Below are 17,105 nucleotides of genomic sequence, written 5' to 3'. Positions count from 1 at the left end.
CAGGCTAGCAGTGAGTTAGTGGAGCTAACATGATGCAGCCCAGACTCCCAGGCTAGCAGTGAGTTAGTGGAGCTAACATGATGCAGCCCAGACTCCCAGGCTAGCAGTGAGTTAGTGGAGCTAACATGATGCAGCCCAGACTCCCAGGCTAGCAGTGAGTTAGTGAGCTAACATGATGCAGCCCAGACTCCCAGGCTAGCAGTGAGTTAGTGAAGCTAACATGATGCAGCCCAGACTCCCAGGCTAGCAGTGAGTTAGTGATGCTAACATGATGCAGCCCAGACTCCCCAGGCTAGCAGTGAGTTAGTGAGCTAACATGATGCAGCCCAGACTCCCAGGCTAGCAGTGAGTTAGTGGAGCTAACATGATGCAGCCCAGACTCCCAGGCTAGCAGTGAGTTAGTGGAGCTAACATGATGCAGCCCAGACTCCCAGGCTAGCAGTGAGTTAGTGGAGCTAACATGATGAAGCCCAGACTCCCAGTACAGGCTAGCAGTGAGTTAGTGATGCTAACATGATGCAGCCCAGACTCCCAGTACAGGCTAGCAGTGAGTTAGTGGAGCTAACATGATGCAGCCCAGACTCCCAGGCTAGCAGTGAGTTAGTGATGCTAACATGATGCAGCCCAGACTCCCAGTACAGGCTAGCAGTGAGTTAGTGGAGCTAACATGATACAGCCCAGACTCCCAGTACAGGCTAGCAGTGAGTTAGTGATGCTAACATGATGCAGCCCAGACTCCCAGTACAGGCTAGCAGTGAGTTAGTGATGCTAACATGATGCAGCCCAGACTCCCAGGCTAGCAGTGAGTTAGTGGAGCTAACATGATGCAGCCCAGACTCCCAGGCTAGCAGTGAGTTAGTGGAGCTAACATGATGAAGCCCAGACTCCCAGTACAGGCTAGCAGTGAGTTAGTGATGCTAACATGATGCAGCCCAGACTCCCAGTACAGGCTAGCAGTGAGTTAGTGGAGCTAACATGATGCAGCCCAGACTCCCAGGCTAGCAGTGAGTTAGTGATGCTAACATGATGCAGCCCAGACTCCCAGTACAGGCTAGCAGTGAGTTAGTGGAGCTAACATGATACAGCCCAGACTCCCAGTACAGGCTAGCAGTGAGTTAGTGATGCTAACATGATGCAGCCCAGACTCCCAGTACAGGCTAGCAGTGAGTTAGTGATGCTAACATGATGCAGCCCAGACTCCCAGGCTAGCAGTGAGTTAGTGGAGCTAACATGATGCAGCCCAGACTCCCAGGCTAGCAGTGAGTTAGTGGAGCTAACATGATGCAGCCAAGACTCCCAGGCTAGCAGTGAGTTAGTGGAGCTAACATGATGCAGTCCAGACTCCCAGGCTAGCAGTGAGTTAGTGGAGCTAACATGATGCAGCCCAGACTCCCAGGCTAGCAGTGAGTTAGTGGAGCTAACATGATACAGCCCAGACTCCCAGGCTAGCAGTGAGTTAGTGGAGCTAACATGATGCAGCCAAGACTCCCAGGCTAGCAGTGAGTTAGTGGAGCTAACATGATGCAGCCAAGACTCCCAGGCTAGCAGTGAGTTAGTGGAGCTAACATGATGGAGCCCAGACTCCCAGGCTAGCAGTGAGTTAGTGGAGCTAACATGATGCAGCCCAGACTCCCAGTGCAGGCTAGCAGTGAGTTAGTGGAGCTAACATGATGCAGCCCAGACTCCCAGTACAGGCTAGCAGTGAGTTAGTGGAGCTAACATGATGCAGCCCAGACTCCCAGGCTAGCAGTGAGTTAGTGAAGCTAACATGATGCAGCCCAGACTCCCAGTGCAGGCTAGCAGTGAGTTAGTGGAGCTAACATGATGCAGCCCAGACTCCCAGTACAGGCTAGCAGTGAGTTAGTGGAGCTAACATGATGCAGCCCAGACTCCCAGTACAGACTAGCAGTGAGTTAGTGGAGCTAACATGATGCAGCCCAGACTCCCAGTACAGACTAGCAGTGAGTTAGTGGAGCTAACATGATGCAGCCCAGACTCCCAGTGCAGGCTAGCAGTGAGTTAGTGGAGCTGACATGATGCAGCCCAGACTCCCAGTACAGGCTAGCAGTGAGTTAGTGGAGCTAACATGATGCAGCCCAGACTCCCAGGCTAGCAGTGAGTTAGTGGAGCTAACATGATGCAGCCCAGACTCCCAGGCTAGCAGTGAGTTAGTGGAGCTAACATGATGCAGCCCAGACTCCCAGGCTAGCAGTGAGTTAGTGGAGCTAACATGATGCAGCCCAGACTCCCAGGCTAGCAGTGAGTTAGTGATGCTAACATGATGCAGCCCAGACTCCCAGTACAGGCTAGCAGTGAGTTAGTGGAGCTAACATGATACAGCCCAGACTCCCAGGCTAGCAGTGAGTTAGTGGAGCTAACATGATGCAGCCCAGACTCCCAGTACAGGCTAGCAGTGAGTTAGTGGAGCTAAGATGATGCAGCCCAGACTCCCAGGCTAGCAGTGAGTTAGTGGAGCTAACATGATGCAGCCCAGACTCCCAGGCTAGCAGTGAGTTAGTGGAGCTAACATGATGCAGCCCAGACTCCCAGTACAGGCTAGCAGTGAGTTAGTGGAGCTAACATGATGCAGCCCAGACTCCCAGGCTAGCAGTGAGTTAGTGGAGCTAACATGATGCAGCCAAGACTCCCAGGCTAGCAGTGAGTTAGTGGAGCTAACATGATGCAGCCAAGACTCCCAGGCTAGCAGTGAGTTAGTGGAGCTAACATGATGCAGCCCAGACTCCCAGGCTAACAGTGAGTTAGTGGAGCTAACATGATGCAGCCCAGACTCCCAGTACAGGCTAGCAGTGAGTTAGTGGAGCTAACATGATGTAGCCCAGACTCCCAGTACAGGCTAGCAGTGAGTTAGTGGAGCTAACATGATGCAGCCCAGGCTCCCAGGCTAGCAGTGAGTTAGTGGAGCTAACATGATGCAGCCCAGACTCCCAGGCTAGCAGTGAGTTAGTGATGCTAACATGATGCAGCCCAGACTCCCAGTGCAGGCTAGCAGTGAGTTAGTGGAGCTAACATGATGCAGCCCAGACTCCCAGTACAGGCTAGCAGTGAGTTAGTGAAGCTAACATGATGCAGCCCAGAGTCCCAGGCTAGCAGTGAGTTAGTGAAGCTAACATGATGCAGCCCAGACTCCCAGGCTAGCAGTGAGTTAGTGGAGCTAACATGATGCAGCCCAGACTCCCAGGCTAGCAGTGAGTTAGTGATGCTAACATGATGCAGCCCAGACTCCCAGGCTAGCAGTGAGTTAGTGATGCTAACATGATGCAGCCCAGACTCCCAGTACAGGCTAGCAGTGAGTTAGTGGAGCTAACATGATACAGCCCAGACTCCCAGGCTAGCAGTGAGTTAGTGGAGCTAACATGATACAGCCCAGACTCCCAGTACAGGCTAGCAGTGAGTTAGTGATGCTAACATGATGCAGCCCAAACTCCCAGTACAGGCTAGCAGTGAGTTAGTGGAGCTAACATGATGCAGCCCAGACTCCCAGGCTAGCAGTGAGTTAGTGGAGCTAACATGATGCAGCCCAGACTCCCAGGCTAGCAGTGAGTTAGTGGAGCTAACATGATGCAGCCCAGACTCCCAGTGCAGGCTAGCAGTGAGTTAGTGGAGCTAACATGATGCAGCCCAGACTCCCAGGCTAGCAGTGAGTTAGTGGAGCTGACATGATGCAGCCCAGACTCCCAGTACAGGCTAGCAGTGAGTTAGTGGAGCTAACATGATGCAGCCCAGACTCCCAGGCTAGCAGTGAGTTAGTGAAGCTAACATGATGCAGCCCAGACTCCCAGGCTAGCAGTGAGTTAGTGGAGCTAACATGATGCAGCCCAGACTCCCAGGCTAGCAGTGAGTTAGTGAAGCTAACATGATGCAGCCCAGACTCCCAGGCTAGCAGTGAGTTAGTGGAGCTAACATGATGCAGCCCAGACTCCCAGGCTAGCAGTGAGTTAGTGAAGCTAACATGATGCAGCCCAGACTCCCAGTGCAGGCTAGCAGTGAGTTAGTGGAGCTAACATGATGCAGCCCAGACTCCCAGTACAGGCTAGCAGTGAGTTAGTGAAGCTAACATGATGCAGCCCAGAGTCCCAGGCTAGCAGTGAGTTAGTGAAGCTAACATGATGCAGCCCAGACTCCCAGGCTAGCAGTGAGTTAGTGGAGCTAACATGATGCAGCCCAGACTCCCAGGCTAGCAGTGAGTTAGTGATGCTAACATGATGCAGCCCAGACTCCCAGTACAGGCTAGCAGTGAGTTAGTGGAGCTAACATGATACAGCCCAGACTCCCAGGCTAGCAGTGAGTTAGTGGAGCTAACATGATGCAGCCCAGACTCCCAGGCTAGCAGTGAGTTAGTGGAGCTAACATGATGCAGCCCAGACTCCCAGGCTAGCAGTGAGTTAGTGATGCTAACATGATGCAGCCCAGACTCCCAGTACAGGCTAGCAGTGAGTTAGTGGAGCTAACATGATACAAGCCCAGACTCCCAGGCTAGCAGTGAGTTAGTGGAGCTAACATGATACAGCCCAGACTCCCAGTACAGGCTAGCAGTGAGTTAGTGATGCTAACATGATGCAGCCCAAACTCCCAGTACAGGCTAGCAGTGAGTTAGTGGAGCTAACATGATGCAGCCCAGACTCCCAGTACAGGCTAGCAGTGAGTTAGTGGAGCTAACATGATGCAGCCCAGACTCCCAGGCTAGCAGTGAGTTAGTGGAGCTAACATGATGCAGCCCAGACTCCCAGTGCAGGCTAGCAGTGAGTTAGTGGAGCTAACATGATGCAGCCCAGACTCCCAGGCTAGCAGTGAGTTAGTGGAGCTGACATGATGCAGCCCAGACTCCCAGTACAGGCTAGCAGTGAGTTAGTGGAGCTAACATGATGCAGCCCAGACTCCCAGGCTAGCAGTGAGTTAGTGAAGCTAACATGATGCAGCCCAGACTCCCAGGCTAGCAGTGAGTTAGTGGAGCTAACATGATGCAGCCCAGACTCCCAGGCTAGCAGTGAGTTAGTGATGCTAACATGATGCAGCCCAGACTCCCAGTGCAGGCTAACAGTGAGTTAGTGGAGCTAACATGATGCAGTGCAGGCTAGCAGTGAGTTAGTGGAGCTAACATGATGCAGCCCAGACTCCCAGGCTAGCAGTGAGTTAGTGGAGCTAACATGATGTAGCCCAGACTCCCAGGCTAACGGTGAGTTAGTGGAGCAGACAGGGTGCAGCCCAGACTCCCAGTACAGGCTAACAGTGAGTTAGTGGAGCAGACAGGGTGCAGCCCAGACTCCCAGGCTAGCAGTGAGTTAGTGGAGCTAACATGATGCAGCCCAGACTCCCAGGCTAGCAGTGAGTTAGTGGAGCTAACATGATGCAGCCCAGACTCCCAGTACAGGCTAGCAGTGAGTTAGTGGAGCTAACATGATGCAGCCCAGACTCCCAGTACAGGCTAGCAGTGAGTTAGTGGAGCTAACATGATGCAGCCCAGACTCCCAGGCTAGCAGTGAGTTAGTGGAGCTAACATGATGCAGCCCAGACTCCCAGTACAGGCTAGCAGTGAGTTAGTGAAGCTAACATGATGCAGCCCAGACTCCCAGTACAGGCTAGCAGTGAGTTAGTGGAGCTAACATGATGCAGTCCAGACTCCCAGGCTAGCAGTGAGTTAGTGGAGCTAACATGATGCAGCCCAGACTCCCAGTACAGGCTAGCAGTGAGTTAGTGGAGCTAACATGATGCAGCCCAGACTCCCAGGCTAGCAGTGAGTTAGTGGAGCTAACATGATGCAGCCCAGACTCCCAGTACAGGCTAGCAGTGAGTTAGTGGAGCTAACATGATGCAGCCCAGACTCCCAGTACAGGCTAGCAGTGAGTTAGTGATGCTAACATGATGCAGCCCAGACTCCCAGGCTAGCAGTGAGTTAGTGGAGCTAACATGATGCAGCCCAGACTCCCAGGCTAGCAGTGAGTTAGTGGAGCTAACATGATGCAGCCCAGACTCCCAGGCTAGCAGTGAGTTAGTGGAGCTAACATGATGCAGCCCAGACTCCCAGGCTAGCAGTGAGTTAGTGGAGCTAACATGATGCAGCCCAGACTCCCAGGCTAGCAGTGAGTTAGTGGAGCTAACATGATGCAGCCCAAACTCCCAGGCTAGCAGTGAGTTAGTGGAGCAGACAGGGTGCAGCCCAGACTCCCAGGCTAACAGTGAGTTAGTGGAGCAGACAGGGTGCAGCCCAGACTCACAGGCTAACAGTGAGTTAGTGGAGCAGACAGGGTGCAGCCCAGACTCCCAGACTAGCAGTGAGTTAGTGGAGCAGACAGGGTGCAGCCCAGACTCCCAGACTAGCAGTGAGTTAGTGGAGCAGACAGGGTGCAGCCCAGACTAGCAGTGAGTTAGTGGAGCTAACATGATGCAGCCCAGACTCCCAGTACAGGCTAGCAGTGAGTTAGTGGAGCAGACAGGGTGCAGCCCAGACTCCCAGTACAGGCTAACAGTGAGTTAGTGGAGCAGACAGGGTGCAGCCCAGACTCCCAGGCTAGCAGTGAGTTAGTGGAGCTAACATGATGTAGCCCAGACTCCCAGGCTAACGGTGAGTTAGTGGAGCAGACAGGGTGCAGCCCAGACTCCCAGTACAGGCTAACAGTGAGTTAGTGGAGCAGACAGGGTGCAGGCCATAAGAGGTCGGCTATGCTGATATACAGGCTTGATCTTTGAGACACTTTTGGCAGAAGTACCGAAAGTAACAAATTTTAGTACCGAACCGTTTTTCATGTTCTAGTGTGGAAATATAGAAGTTTGGGTATAACGTGAGTTATAGCTAGTTATATAGTTATAAGGTATACCGTGAGTTATAGCTAGTTATATAGTTATAAGGTATACCGTGAGTTATAGCTAGTTATATAGTTATAAGGTATACCGTGAGTTATAGCTAGTTATATAGTTATAAGGTATACCGTGAGTTATAGCTAGTTATATAGTTATAAGGTATACCGTGAGTTATAGCTAGTTATATAGTTATAAGGTATACCGTGAGTTATAGATAGTTATTATATAATATATATTATATCCGATATTAGTGAAGATTGATAGTGATGTAATATCCTGTTAGTGAAATCACATCCTGTTTGTGTGTGTGCAGCGTCTGCGACGTCTGGCGGCCAGGAGAGAGAGTGTCCTGAAGTCTCTACAAGGACTTCTCACTAGAGGGAAGGGCCTGAGAAGACACAGCCTTAAACCTACACGGACACAGTGAGCACACGCCTCGTGAATACACACACTGCCCTACACACCTCGTGAATACACACACTGCCTTACACGCCTCGTGAATACACACACTGCCCTACACACCTCGTGAATACACACACTGCCCTACACGCCTCGTGAATACACACACGCCTCGTGAATACACACACTGCCCTACACGCCTCGTGAATACACACACGCCTCGTGAATACACACACGCCTCGTGAATACACACACGCCTCGTGAATACACACACGCCTCATGAATACACACACGCCTCATGAATACACACACTGCCCTACACACCTCGTGAATACACACACTGCCCTACACACCTCGTGAATACACACACTGCCCTACACGCCTCGTGAATACACACACGCCTCATGAATACACACACTGCCCTACACACCTCATGAATACACACACTGCCCTACACACCTCATGAATACACACACGCCTCATGAATACACACACGCCTCATGAATACACACACTGCCCTACACACCTCGTGAATACACACACTGCCCTACACACCTCGTGAATACACACACTGTCCTACACGCCTCGTGAATACACACACGCCTCATGAATACACACACTGCCCTACACACCTCATGAATACACACACGCCTCATGACTACACACACGCCTCATGAATACACACACACCTCATGAATACATACACTGCTCTACACTGCCCTACACGCCTCGTGAATAGACACACGCCTCGTGAACGCCTCATGAATACACACACACACTGCCCCACACTGCCCTAAGCTCTGAAATAATAAACCTTTTTTTCTTCCTTTCATCAGGAAAAATGGAGCTGAAGAGAAGAAGAGTAGAAAGACAGGCGGGCAGAAAAAGGACAGAAAAACAGCGAGTAAGACAGCAGGCGGCAAGGCAGCAGGCGGCAAGGCAACGGACAGGAAGACAACAGATGAGAAGGTGGAAAGTACGAAAACGGAAGTAAAAAAATTGGAAGGCAAAAAAACTGAATGTAAGAAACCAGAACAAAAGATAGAGAAGAAAGTGGAGAGCAAGAAATCAGCGGAGGCTAAGAAGTCCGACTCGACCCGGGCGGAGGCTAAGAAGTCCGACTCGACCCGGGCGGAGGCTAAGAAGTCCGACTCGACCCGGGCGGAGGCTAAGAAGTCCGACTCGACCCGGGCGGAGGCTAAGAAGTCCGACTCGACCCGGGCGGAGGCTAAGAAGTCCGACTCGACCCGGGCGGAGGCTAAGAAGTCCGACTCGACCCGGGCGGAGGCTAAGAAGTCCGACTCGACCCGGGCGGAGGCTAAGAAGTCCGACTCGACCCGGGCGGAGGCTAAGAAGTCCGACTCGACCCGGGCGGAGGCTAAGAAGTCCGACTCGACCCGGGCGGAGGCTAAGAAGTCCGGACCCGGGCGGAGGCTAAGAAGTCCGACTCGACCCGGGCGGAGGCTAAGAAGTCCGACTCGACCCGGGCGGAGGCTAAGAAGTCCGACTCGACCCGGGCGGAGGCTAAGAAGTCCGACTCGACCCGGGCGGAGGCTAAGAAGTCCGACTCGACCCGGGCGGAGGCTAAGAAGTCCGACTCGACCCGGGCGGAGGCTAAGAAGTCCGACTCGACCCGGGCGGAGGCTAAGAAGTCCGACTCGACCCGGGCGGAGGCTAAGAAGTCCGACTCGACCCGGGCGGAGGCTAAGAAGTCCGACTCGACCCGGGCGGAGGCTACGAAGTCCGACTCGACCCGGGCGGAGGCTACGAAGTCCGACTCGACCCGGGCGGAGGCTACGAAGTCCGACTCGAGGCGGGCGGAGGCTACGAAGTCCGACTCGAGCCGGGCGGAGGCTACGAAGTCCGAAGTCAAGAAACTGGAGACAGAAAAGGTAGAGAGACGACAGGAGGAGGAGCCTAAATCACCTCAGTGAGTACAGGAATGAATAACCCGTCTGTCCTACCTGTCTGCCCTGTAACTGTCTTTTATCTACCTGTCTGCCTGTCTCCCCGGTACCTGTTGGCTTGCCTGTACCTGTCTGTCCTACCTGTCTCCCCTGTACCTGTCTTTTATCTACCTGTCCGGTACCTGTCGGTGATCATAACTAACCATTGGTTGTCTTCTCTGTACCAGGAGAGGTGTACCAGGGGACGGCCAGAAAACAGACAGCGTGTCTAAGCTACATGCCACTAAAGAATCTTTCAGTCTGACGGACTCTACCCTGCACCGTATACACGGAGACATACGCATCTCTCTGAAGACGGACAACCCTGTGAGTCACGCGCACAACCTTTGATCTGTTTGAGAAATGTAACTGTTTACACACTACCCATCCATCAGGACATTAGTCGGTGTCTGATAGTCCTGAACCAACTCACTATGGTCTATATAACGTCTCTCTTTCTCTCTCACTCTCACTGTCTCGCTCTTTGTCTCTGTGTGTGTCTCTCTCTCTGTCTGTCTCTCCGTCTCTGTCTCTCAGGACATTAGTAAGTGTCTGACAGCGCTGGACCAACTCAGTATGGTCTATGTAACATCACAACACGTCCAGAGACACAGTGAACTCATCACTACGCTCAGAAAGGTACGACTGCTACCATCAACATCCAATAAAACACCTGACTTAGTGCTTTCGGAAAGTACCCAGACCCCTTCTGTTACGTTTTAAATAAATTTAAATAAACATGTTCCTCGGGAATCTACACACAATACCCCATAATGATGTCATCATCAATCTACACACAATACCCCATAATGATGTCATCATCAATCTACACACAATACCCCATAATGATGTCATCATCAATCTACACACAATATCCCATAATGTCGTCATCAATCTACACACAATACCCCATAATGATGTCATCATCAATCTAAACACAATACCCCATAATGATGTCATCATCAATCTAAACACAATACCCCATAATGATGTCGTCATCAATCTAAACACAATACCCCATAATGATGTCATCATCAATCTACACACAATACCCCATAATGTCATCATCAATCTACACACAATACCCCATAATGATGTCATCATCAATCTACACACAATACCCCATAATGATGTCATCATCAATCTACACACAATACCCCATAATGATGTCATCATCAATCTACACACAATACCCCATAATGATGTCGTCATCAATCTACACACAGTACCCCATAATGATGTCGTCATCAATCTAAACACAATACCCCATAATGATGTCATCATCAATCTACACACAATACCCCATAATGTGTCATCATCAATCTAAACACAATACCCCATAATGATGTCGTCATCAATCTAAACACAATACCCCATAATGATGTCGTCATCAATCTACACACAATACCCCATAATGATGTCATCATCAATCTACACACAATACCCCATAATGATGTCGTCATCAATCTAAACACAGTACCCCATAATGATGTCGTCATCAATCTAAACACAATACCCCATAATGATGTCATCATCAATCTACACACAATACCCCATAATGATGTCATCATCAATCTACACACAATATCCCATAATGTCATCATCAATCTACACACAATACCCCATAATGATGTCATCATCAATCTACACACAATACCCCATAATGATGTCGTCATCAATCTACACACAAAACCCCATAATGACAAAGCAAAAAATCTGTTTTTATAAGTTTTTGCAAATTTATTACAAATTCAAAGTCTTCAGACCCTTTACTCGGTACTTTGTTGAAGCAGCGATTACAGCCTCGCTTGGCACCCCTGTATTTGGGGAGTTTCTTCCATTCTTCTCTGCAGATCCTCTCAAGCTCTGTCAGGTTGGATGGGGAGCATCGCTGCACAGATATTTTCAGGTCTCTCTAGAGATGTTCGATCGGGTTCAAGTCCGGGCTCTGGCTGGGCCACTCAAGGACATTCAGAGACTTGTCCTGAAGCCACTCCTACGTTGTCTTGGCTGTGTGCTTAGGGTCGTTGTCCTGTTGGAAGGTGAACCTTCACCCCAGTCTGAGATCCTGTTTGCTCTGGAGCAGGTTTTCATCCAGGATCTCTCTGTACTTTGCTCTGTTCATCGTTCCCTCGATCCTGACTAGTCACCCAGTCCCTGCTGCTGAAAAAGATCCCCACAGCATGATGCTGCCACCACCATGCTTCACCGTAGGGATGGTGCCTGGTTTCCTCAAGACGTGAAGCTTGGCGTTCAGGACCAAGTGTTCAATCTTGGTTTCATCAGACCAGAGAATCTTGTTTCTCACGGTCTGAGAGTCTTTAGGTACCTTTTAGCAAATTCTAAGTGGGCTGTGCCTTTTACTGAGTGTGCCTTTTACTGAGGAGTGGCTTCCGTCTGGCCACTCTACCATAAAGGCCTGATTGGTGGAGTGCTGCAGAGATGGTTGTTCTTCTGGAAGGTTCTCCCATCTCCACAGAGGAACTCTGGGGCTCTGTCAGAGTGACCATTGGGTTCTTGGTCACCTCCCTAACCAAGGCCCTTCTCCCCTGATTGCTCAGTTTGGCCGGGCGGACAGCTCTAGGGAGAGTCTTGGTGGTTCCAAACTTCTTCCATTTAAGAATGATGGAGGCCACTGTGTTCTTGGGGACCTTCAATGCTGCAGAAATGTTGTGGTACCCTTCCCTAGATCTGTTCCTCGACACAATCATGTCTTTGAGCTCTAAAAACAACTCCTTCGACCTCATGGCTTGGTTTTTGCTCTGACATGCACTGTCAACTGTGGGACCTTATATTGACAGGTGTGTGCCTTTCCAAATCATGTCCAATCAATTGAATTTACCTCAGGTGGACTCCAATCAAGTTGTAGAAACATCTCAAGGATGATCAATGGAAACAGGATGCACCTGAGCTACATTTCAAGTCCCATAGCAAAGAGTCTGAATACTTATGTAAATAAGATATTTCTGTTTTTTACTTTTAATACATTTTCAAAAATGTCTTAACCTGTTTTGGCTTTGTCATTGTGGAGTATTGTGTGTAGATTGAAGAAAATGTTTTAAGTAATACATTTTGGAATAAGGCCAGAATTTAACAAAATGTTGAAAAAGTCAAGGGATCTGAACACTTTCCGAACACCGCTGACGTACAGAACCAGGCGAACAGAACCAGGCACACAGCTGGCGTACAGAACCAGGCGTACAGAACCAGGCACACAGCTGGCGTACAGAACCAGGCACACAGCTGGCGTACAGAACCAGTCTAAAGTTTGGACACCTACTCGTTCCAGGGTTTTTCTTTATTTTGACTATTTTCTACATTTAATCATGTACAACACAGTACAAATAAAACCCCTTGAATGAGTAGGTGTGTCCAAACTTTAGACTGGTTCTGTACATCCAATAACTACACACACACACACACACATGCACCTGACAGATCCAATAACCACACACACACCTGACAGATCCCATAACCACACACACACCTGACAGATCCCATAACCACACACACACCTGACAGATCCAATAACCACACACACACACCTGACAGGTCCCATAACCACACACACACACACACCTGACAGATCCCATAACCACACACACACACACACACACACCTGACAGATCCCATAACCACACACACACACACACACCTGACAGATCCCATAACCACACACACACACACCTGACAGATCCCATAACCACACACACACACACCTGACAGATCCCATAACCACACACACACACACACCTGACAGATCCCATAACCACACACACACACACACACCTGACAGATCCCATAACCACACACACACACACCTGACAGATCCCATAACCACACACACACACGCCTGACAGATCCCATAACCACACACACACACACACACACACACACACCTGACAGATCCCATAACCACACACACACACACACACCTGACAGATCCCATAACCACACACACACACACACACACACACCTGACAGATCCCATAACCACACACACACACACCTGACAGATCCCATAACCACACACACACACACACCTGACAGATCCCATAACCACACACACACACACACCTGACAGATCCCATAACCACACACACACACACCTGACAGATCCCATAACCACACACACACACACCTGACAGATCCCATAACCACACACACACACACCTGACAGATCCCATAACCACACACACACACACCTGACAGATCCCATAACCACACACACACACACCTGACAGATCCCATAACCACACACACACACACCTGACAGATCCCATAACCACACACACACACACCTGACAGATCCCATAACCACACACACACACACCTGACAGATCCCATAACCACACACACACACACACCTGACAGATCCCATAACCACACACACACACACACCTGACAGATCCCATAACCACACACACACACACACCTGACAGATCCCATAACCACACACACACACACACCTGACAGATCCCATAACCACACACACACACACACACCTGACAGATCCCATAACCACACACACACACACACACCTGACAGATCCCATAACCACACACACACACACACCTGACAGATCCCATAACCACACACACACACACACACCTGACAGATCCCATAACCACACACACACACACACACACCTGACAGATCCCATAACCACACACACACACACACACACACCTGACAGATCCCATAACCACACACACACACACACACCTGACAGATCCCATAACCACACACACACACACACACCTGACAGATCCCATAACCACACACACACACACACACCTGACAGATCCCATAACCACACACACACACACACACCTGACAGATCCCATAACCACACACACACACACACACCTGACAGATCCCATAACCACACACACACACACACACCTGACAGATCCCATAACCACACACACACACACACACCTGACAGATCCCATAACACACACACACACACACACCTGACAGATCCCATAACCACACACACACACACACACCTGACAGATCCCATAACCACACACACACACACACACCTGACAGATCCCATAACCACACACACACACACACACCTGACAGATCCCATAACCACACACACACACACACACCTGACAGATCCCATAACCACACACACACACACACACCTGACAGATCCCATAACCACACCTGTGTGCTTCCCAGATGCGTCGTTTCCGCAGTAACCAGGACGTGATGGACAAGGCATCGATGCTCTACAACCGCTTCAAGAACGCATTCCTATTGGTTAACGACAAGGATAACGTCATCAGCCCCGAGTTCCTCCGCTCGCTCCTGGAGGAGAAAGAGAGGGAGGAGGAGGAGAGGGTGGAGAGATGGAGGGAGAAACAGAAGAGGAGAGGAGAGGTGCTGCAGGAGGTTCGCAGGAGAATGAGTCAACTGGAGGAGAGGAGGGAAGGAGAGAAAGGGGTCGTGACTGAGAAGAAGGAAGAGGAGGTGCCAGAGGAGGTGCCAGAGGAGGTGCCAGAGGAGGTGCCAGAGGAGGTGCCAGAGGAGGTGCCAGAGGAGGTGCCAGAGGGTGGGAGCTCCGAACTCCAATAGCCTCATCCTGAGCTCCACTGTGAGAAACGGAGCAGGGTGAAGTTGCCCCTAGACTCTGATCTTGGTGCAGGCTACAATTTTTGACCACTAATGGTTGAAGGTTAGTATTTGGGGAGGGAAACTGATTCTAGATCTGTACCTGGGTGTGACAGAACAATGGAACATACAGAACAATGGAACATACAGAACAATGGAACATACAGAACAATGGAACATACAGAACAATGGAACATACAGAACAATGGAACATACAGAACAATGGAACATACAGAACAATGGAACATACAGAACAATGGAACATACCAACTCAGAATCAGAGGGGGTGAACACGGAACATACCAGCTGTCCAACTGGGGTTATGATGTTTCTTAACCCTCTCTTGTCCAATCAGAGTATTTGGACAACCCCCTCACCCATATTCATTGGTGCACACCGTTTCAAAAACATTGCAGACGTTTTGCAATGGTGAAGGACAACGAGTGTTTTTTTTATTTTTATTGTATTTTTTTATGGGACAAGTTCAGGGTGTTAGGTCTTCTAGTGAAGAGGGCTCGGGTGTTTTCCTAAACACAGACCTGGGGAGTGTGTTGTCTCCTTTCCCTGAGGAGGAGAGGAGAGGAGAGAAGAAGGCCCTACTTATAGGATGTAGAAACCAGGGAACAGTTCAGTCTACACATGTTTTTACTTTCCTGATGTTTATTTTTTATTTTTTTATATATACACCTTGTATGTTCTCTTAAATACTATACTTAATGTGGTTGTATAGTTCTTAACGGTGATGTATAGACGACATTCTACTTAGCCTGGATTCTTACTTAGCTTGTACTCCTTGTCCTGCAGTAAGTAGCCAAGTTGGTTATTGCTTTAGGCCAGATGGCTAGTTGCCTAAAGCAGGTCTGGTTGCCTGGTAATATTACCCTTCAGGGATCTCCTTCAATAGCCATCCCTGCTCATGGTTGTAACCCCCCAGGGCCAGACAGTAGCACACAAGTTAAGAGTCTGTCATCTGATTCATCCCAGGACAGACAGCGTTGTTATATTTGAACCTGGGACAGACAGCATTATATTTGAGCCCCTTATTCAACTACAATGACACTTGTTTTCATCCACAGAGACACAGACAGGCGTTGGTTTTCATCCACAGAGACACAGACAGGCGTTGGTTTTCATCCACAGAGACACAGACGGGCGTTGGTTTTCATCCACAGAGACACAGACGGGTGTTGGTTTTCATCCACAGAGACACAGACGGGCGTTGGTTTTCATCCACAGAGACACAGACAGGCGTTGGTTTTCATCCACAGAGACACAGACAGGCGTTGGTTTTCATCCACAGAGACACAGACAGGCGTTGGTTTTCATCCACAGAGACACAGACGGGCGTTGGTTTTCATCCACAGAGACACAGACGGGCGTTGGTTTTCATCCACAGAGACACAGACAGGCGTTGGTTTTCATCCACAGAGACACAGACAGGCGTTGGTACTGTTCTGTGAAATGGTTTTAAAGGGGAAAACATTTTGGTTTTGACTCTGGAGTAGATTTGTGTTACACCTGACTTTTTTAGATGTGTTTTACAGTTGTCATTTTCACTGGTAAAAAATGTTAGTATTAATTCAGTTTACACAGTCGGTCAATAAACCGTTCTACATTAAAATGAGATTCAGATGGTTTCTTGAGTGTTTTAGGGATGGACATGGTTAACGGACGTTTAGTATTATATTACTTGTTAGCATTGTATTGTTGTTGAAGGAAAACAAATAGGCCTATTAAAATGAAAAGTCTTTGTCTAAAAATGTAATACAATTATGTGACATTGCTACATAGCATTCAACGATTTGACATTTGATGACAGTTTTTATGAGGTTGGTCAATAAGTAGCCTACAGCCGTTAAACACCTGTCGCTTGGTTCTGGTCAGTCGAAGCAGAAACGGCGCGGTGTGTAGCGGGAGATTTCTAATCAAAACCAAATGGAATTAAAATGATGGCTACAATGATCAACCAACAGGTAAGCGGTTTTTAATATGTAACCTTTGTTTAAACTAGGCAAGTCCAGTCAAGAACAAATTCTTATTTACAATGATGGCCAAACACGGACGACGCTGGACCAATGGTGTTCCGCCCTAGGGGACTCTCAATCACGGCCGGTTGTGATACAGCCTGGATTCGAACCAGGGTGTCTCTAACACTGAAACGCAGTGTCGTGTCTTTGGACCGCTGCGCCACTCGGGAATATGAATGAATGGAGTTGTTGTAGACGAGGATGAGAAGCACAGCAAACTGGACTCAATTCCACTTGCTAAATTACCTACCTAGCTGGCTACTTACTGTAGTTAGGTAGCATCTTAACATAC

The 17,105-nt window shown here is 49.3% G+C and overlaps 1 protein-coding gene across 1 annotated transcript in view; it reads left to right on the top strand.

Annotated features, from left to right (window-relative positions):
- LOC121847557 (hepatoma-derived growth factor-related protein 2-like) overlaps positions 1 to 16,412 on the top strand; it is a 28,453-nt gene extending 12,041 nt beyond the window's left edge. Inside the window, exons 6-11 of the mRNA XM_042329302.1 lie at positions 7,130 to 7,239; positions 8,052 to 8,412; positions 8,649 to 9,145; positions 9,350 to 9,488; positions 9,699 to 9,800; positions 14,355 to 16,412. Coding sequence (XP_042185236.1) covers positions 7,130 to 7,239; positions 8,052 to 8,412; positions 8,649 to 9,145; positions 9,350 to 9,488; positions 9,699 to 9,800; positions 14,355 to 14,750 — 1,605 coding nt within the window. The 3' untranslated portion in view covers positions 14,751 to 16,412. The remainder of the gene's footprint in view (positions 1 to 7,129; positions 7,240 to 8,051; positions 8,413 to 8,648; positions 9,146 to 9,349; positions 9,489 to 9,698; positions 9,801 to 14,354) is intronic.
- Positions 16,413 to 17,105: the final 693 nt, after the last annotated feature.

Source organism: Oncorhynchus tshawytscha, linkage group LG10 (assembly GCF_018296145.1).
Source record: "Oncorhynchus tshawytscha isolate Ot180627B linkage group LG10, Otsh_v2.0, whole genome shotgun sequence".
NCBI classification, from domain to species: Eukaryota; Metazoa; Chordata; class Actinopteri; order Salmoniformes; family Salmonidae; genus Oncorhynchus; species Oncorhynchus tshawytscha.
Note: the sequence above shows the minus strand (reverse complement) of the source record. Positions and strands in the feature narration are given on the sequence as shown.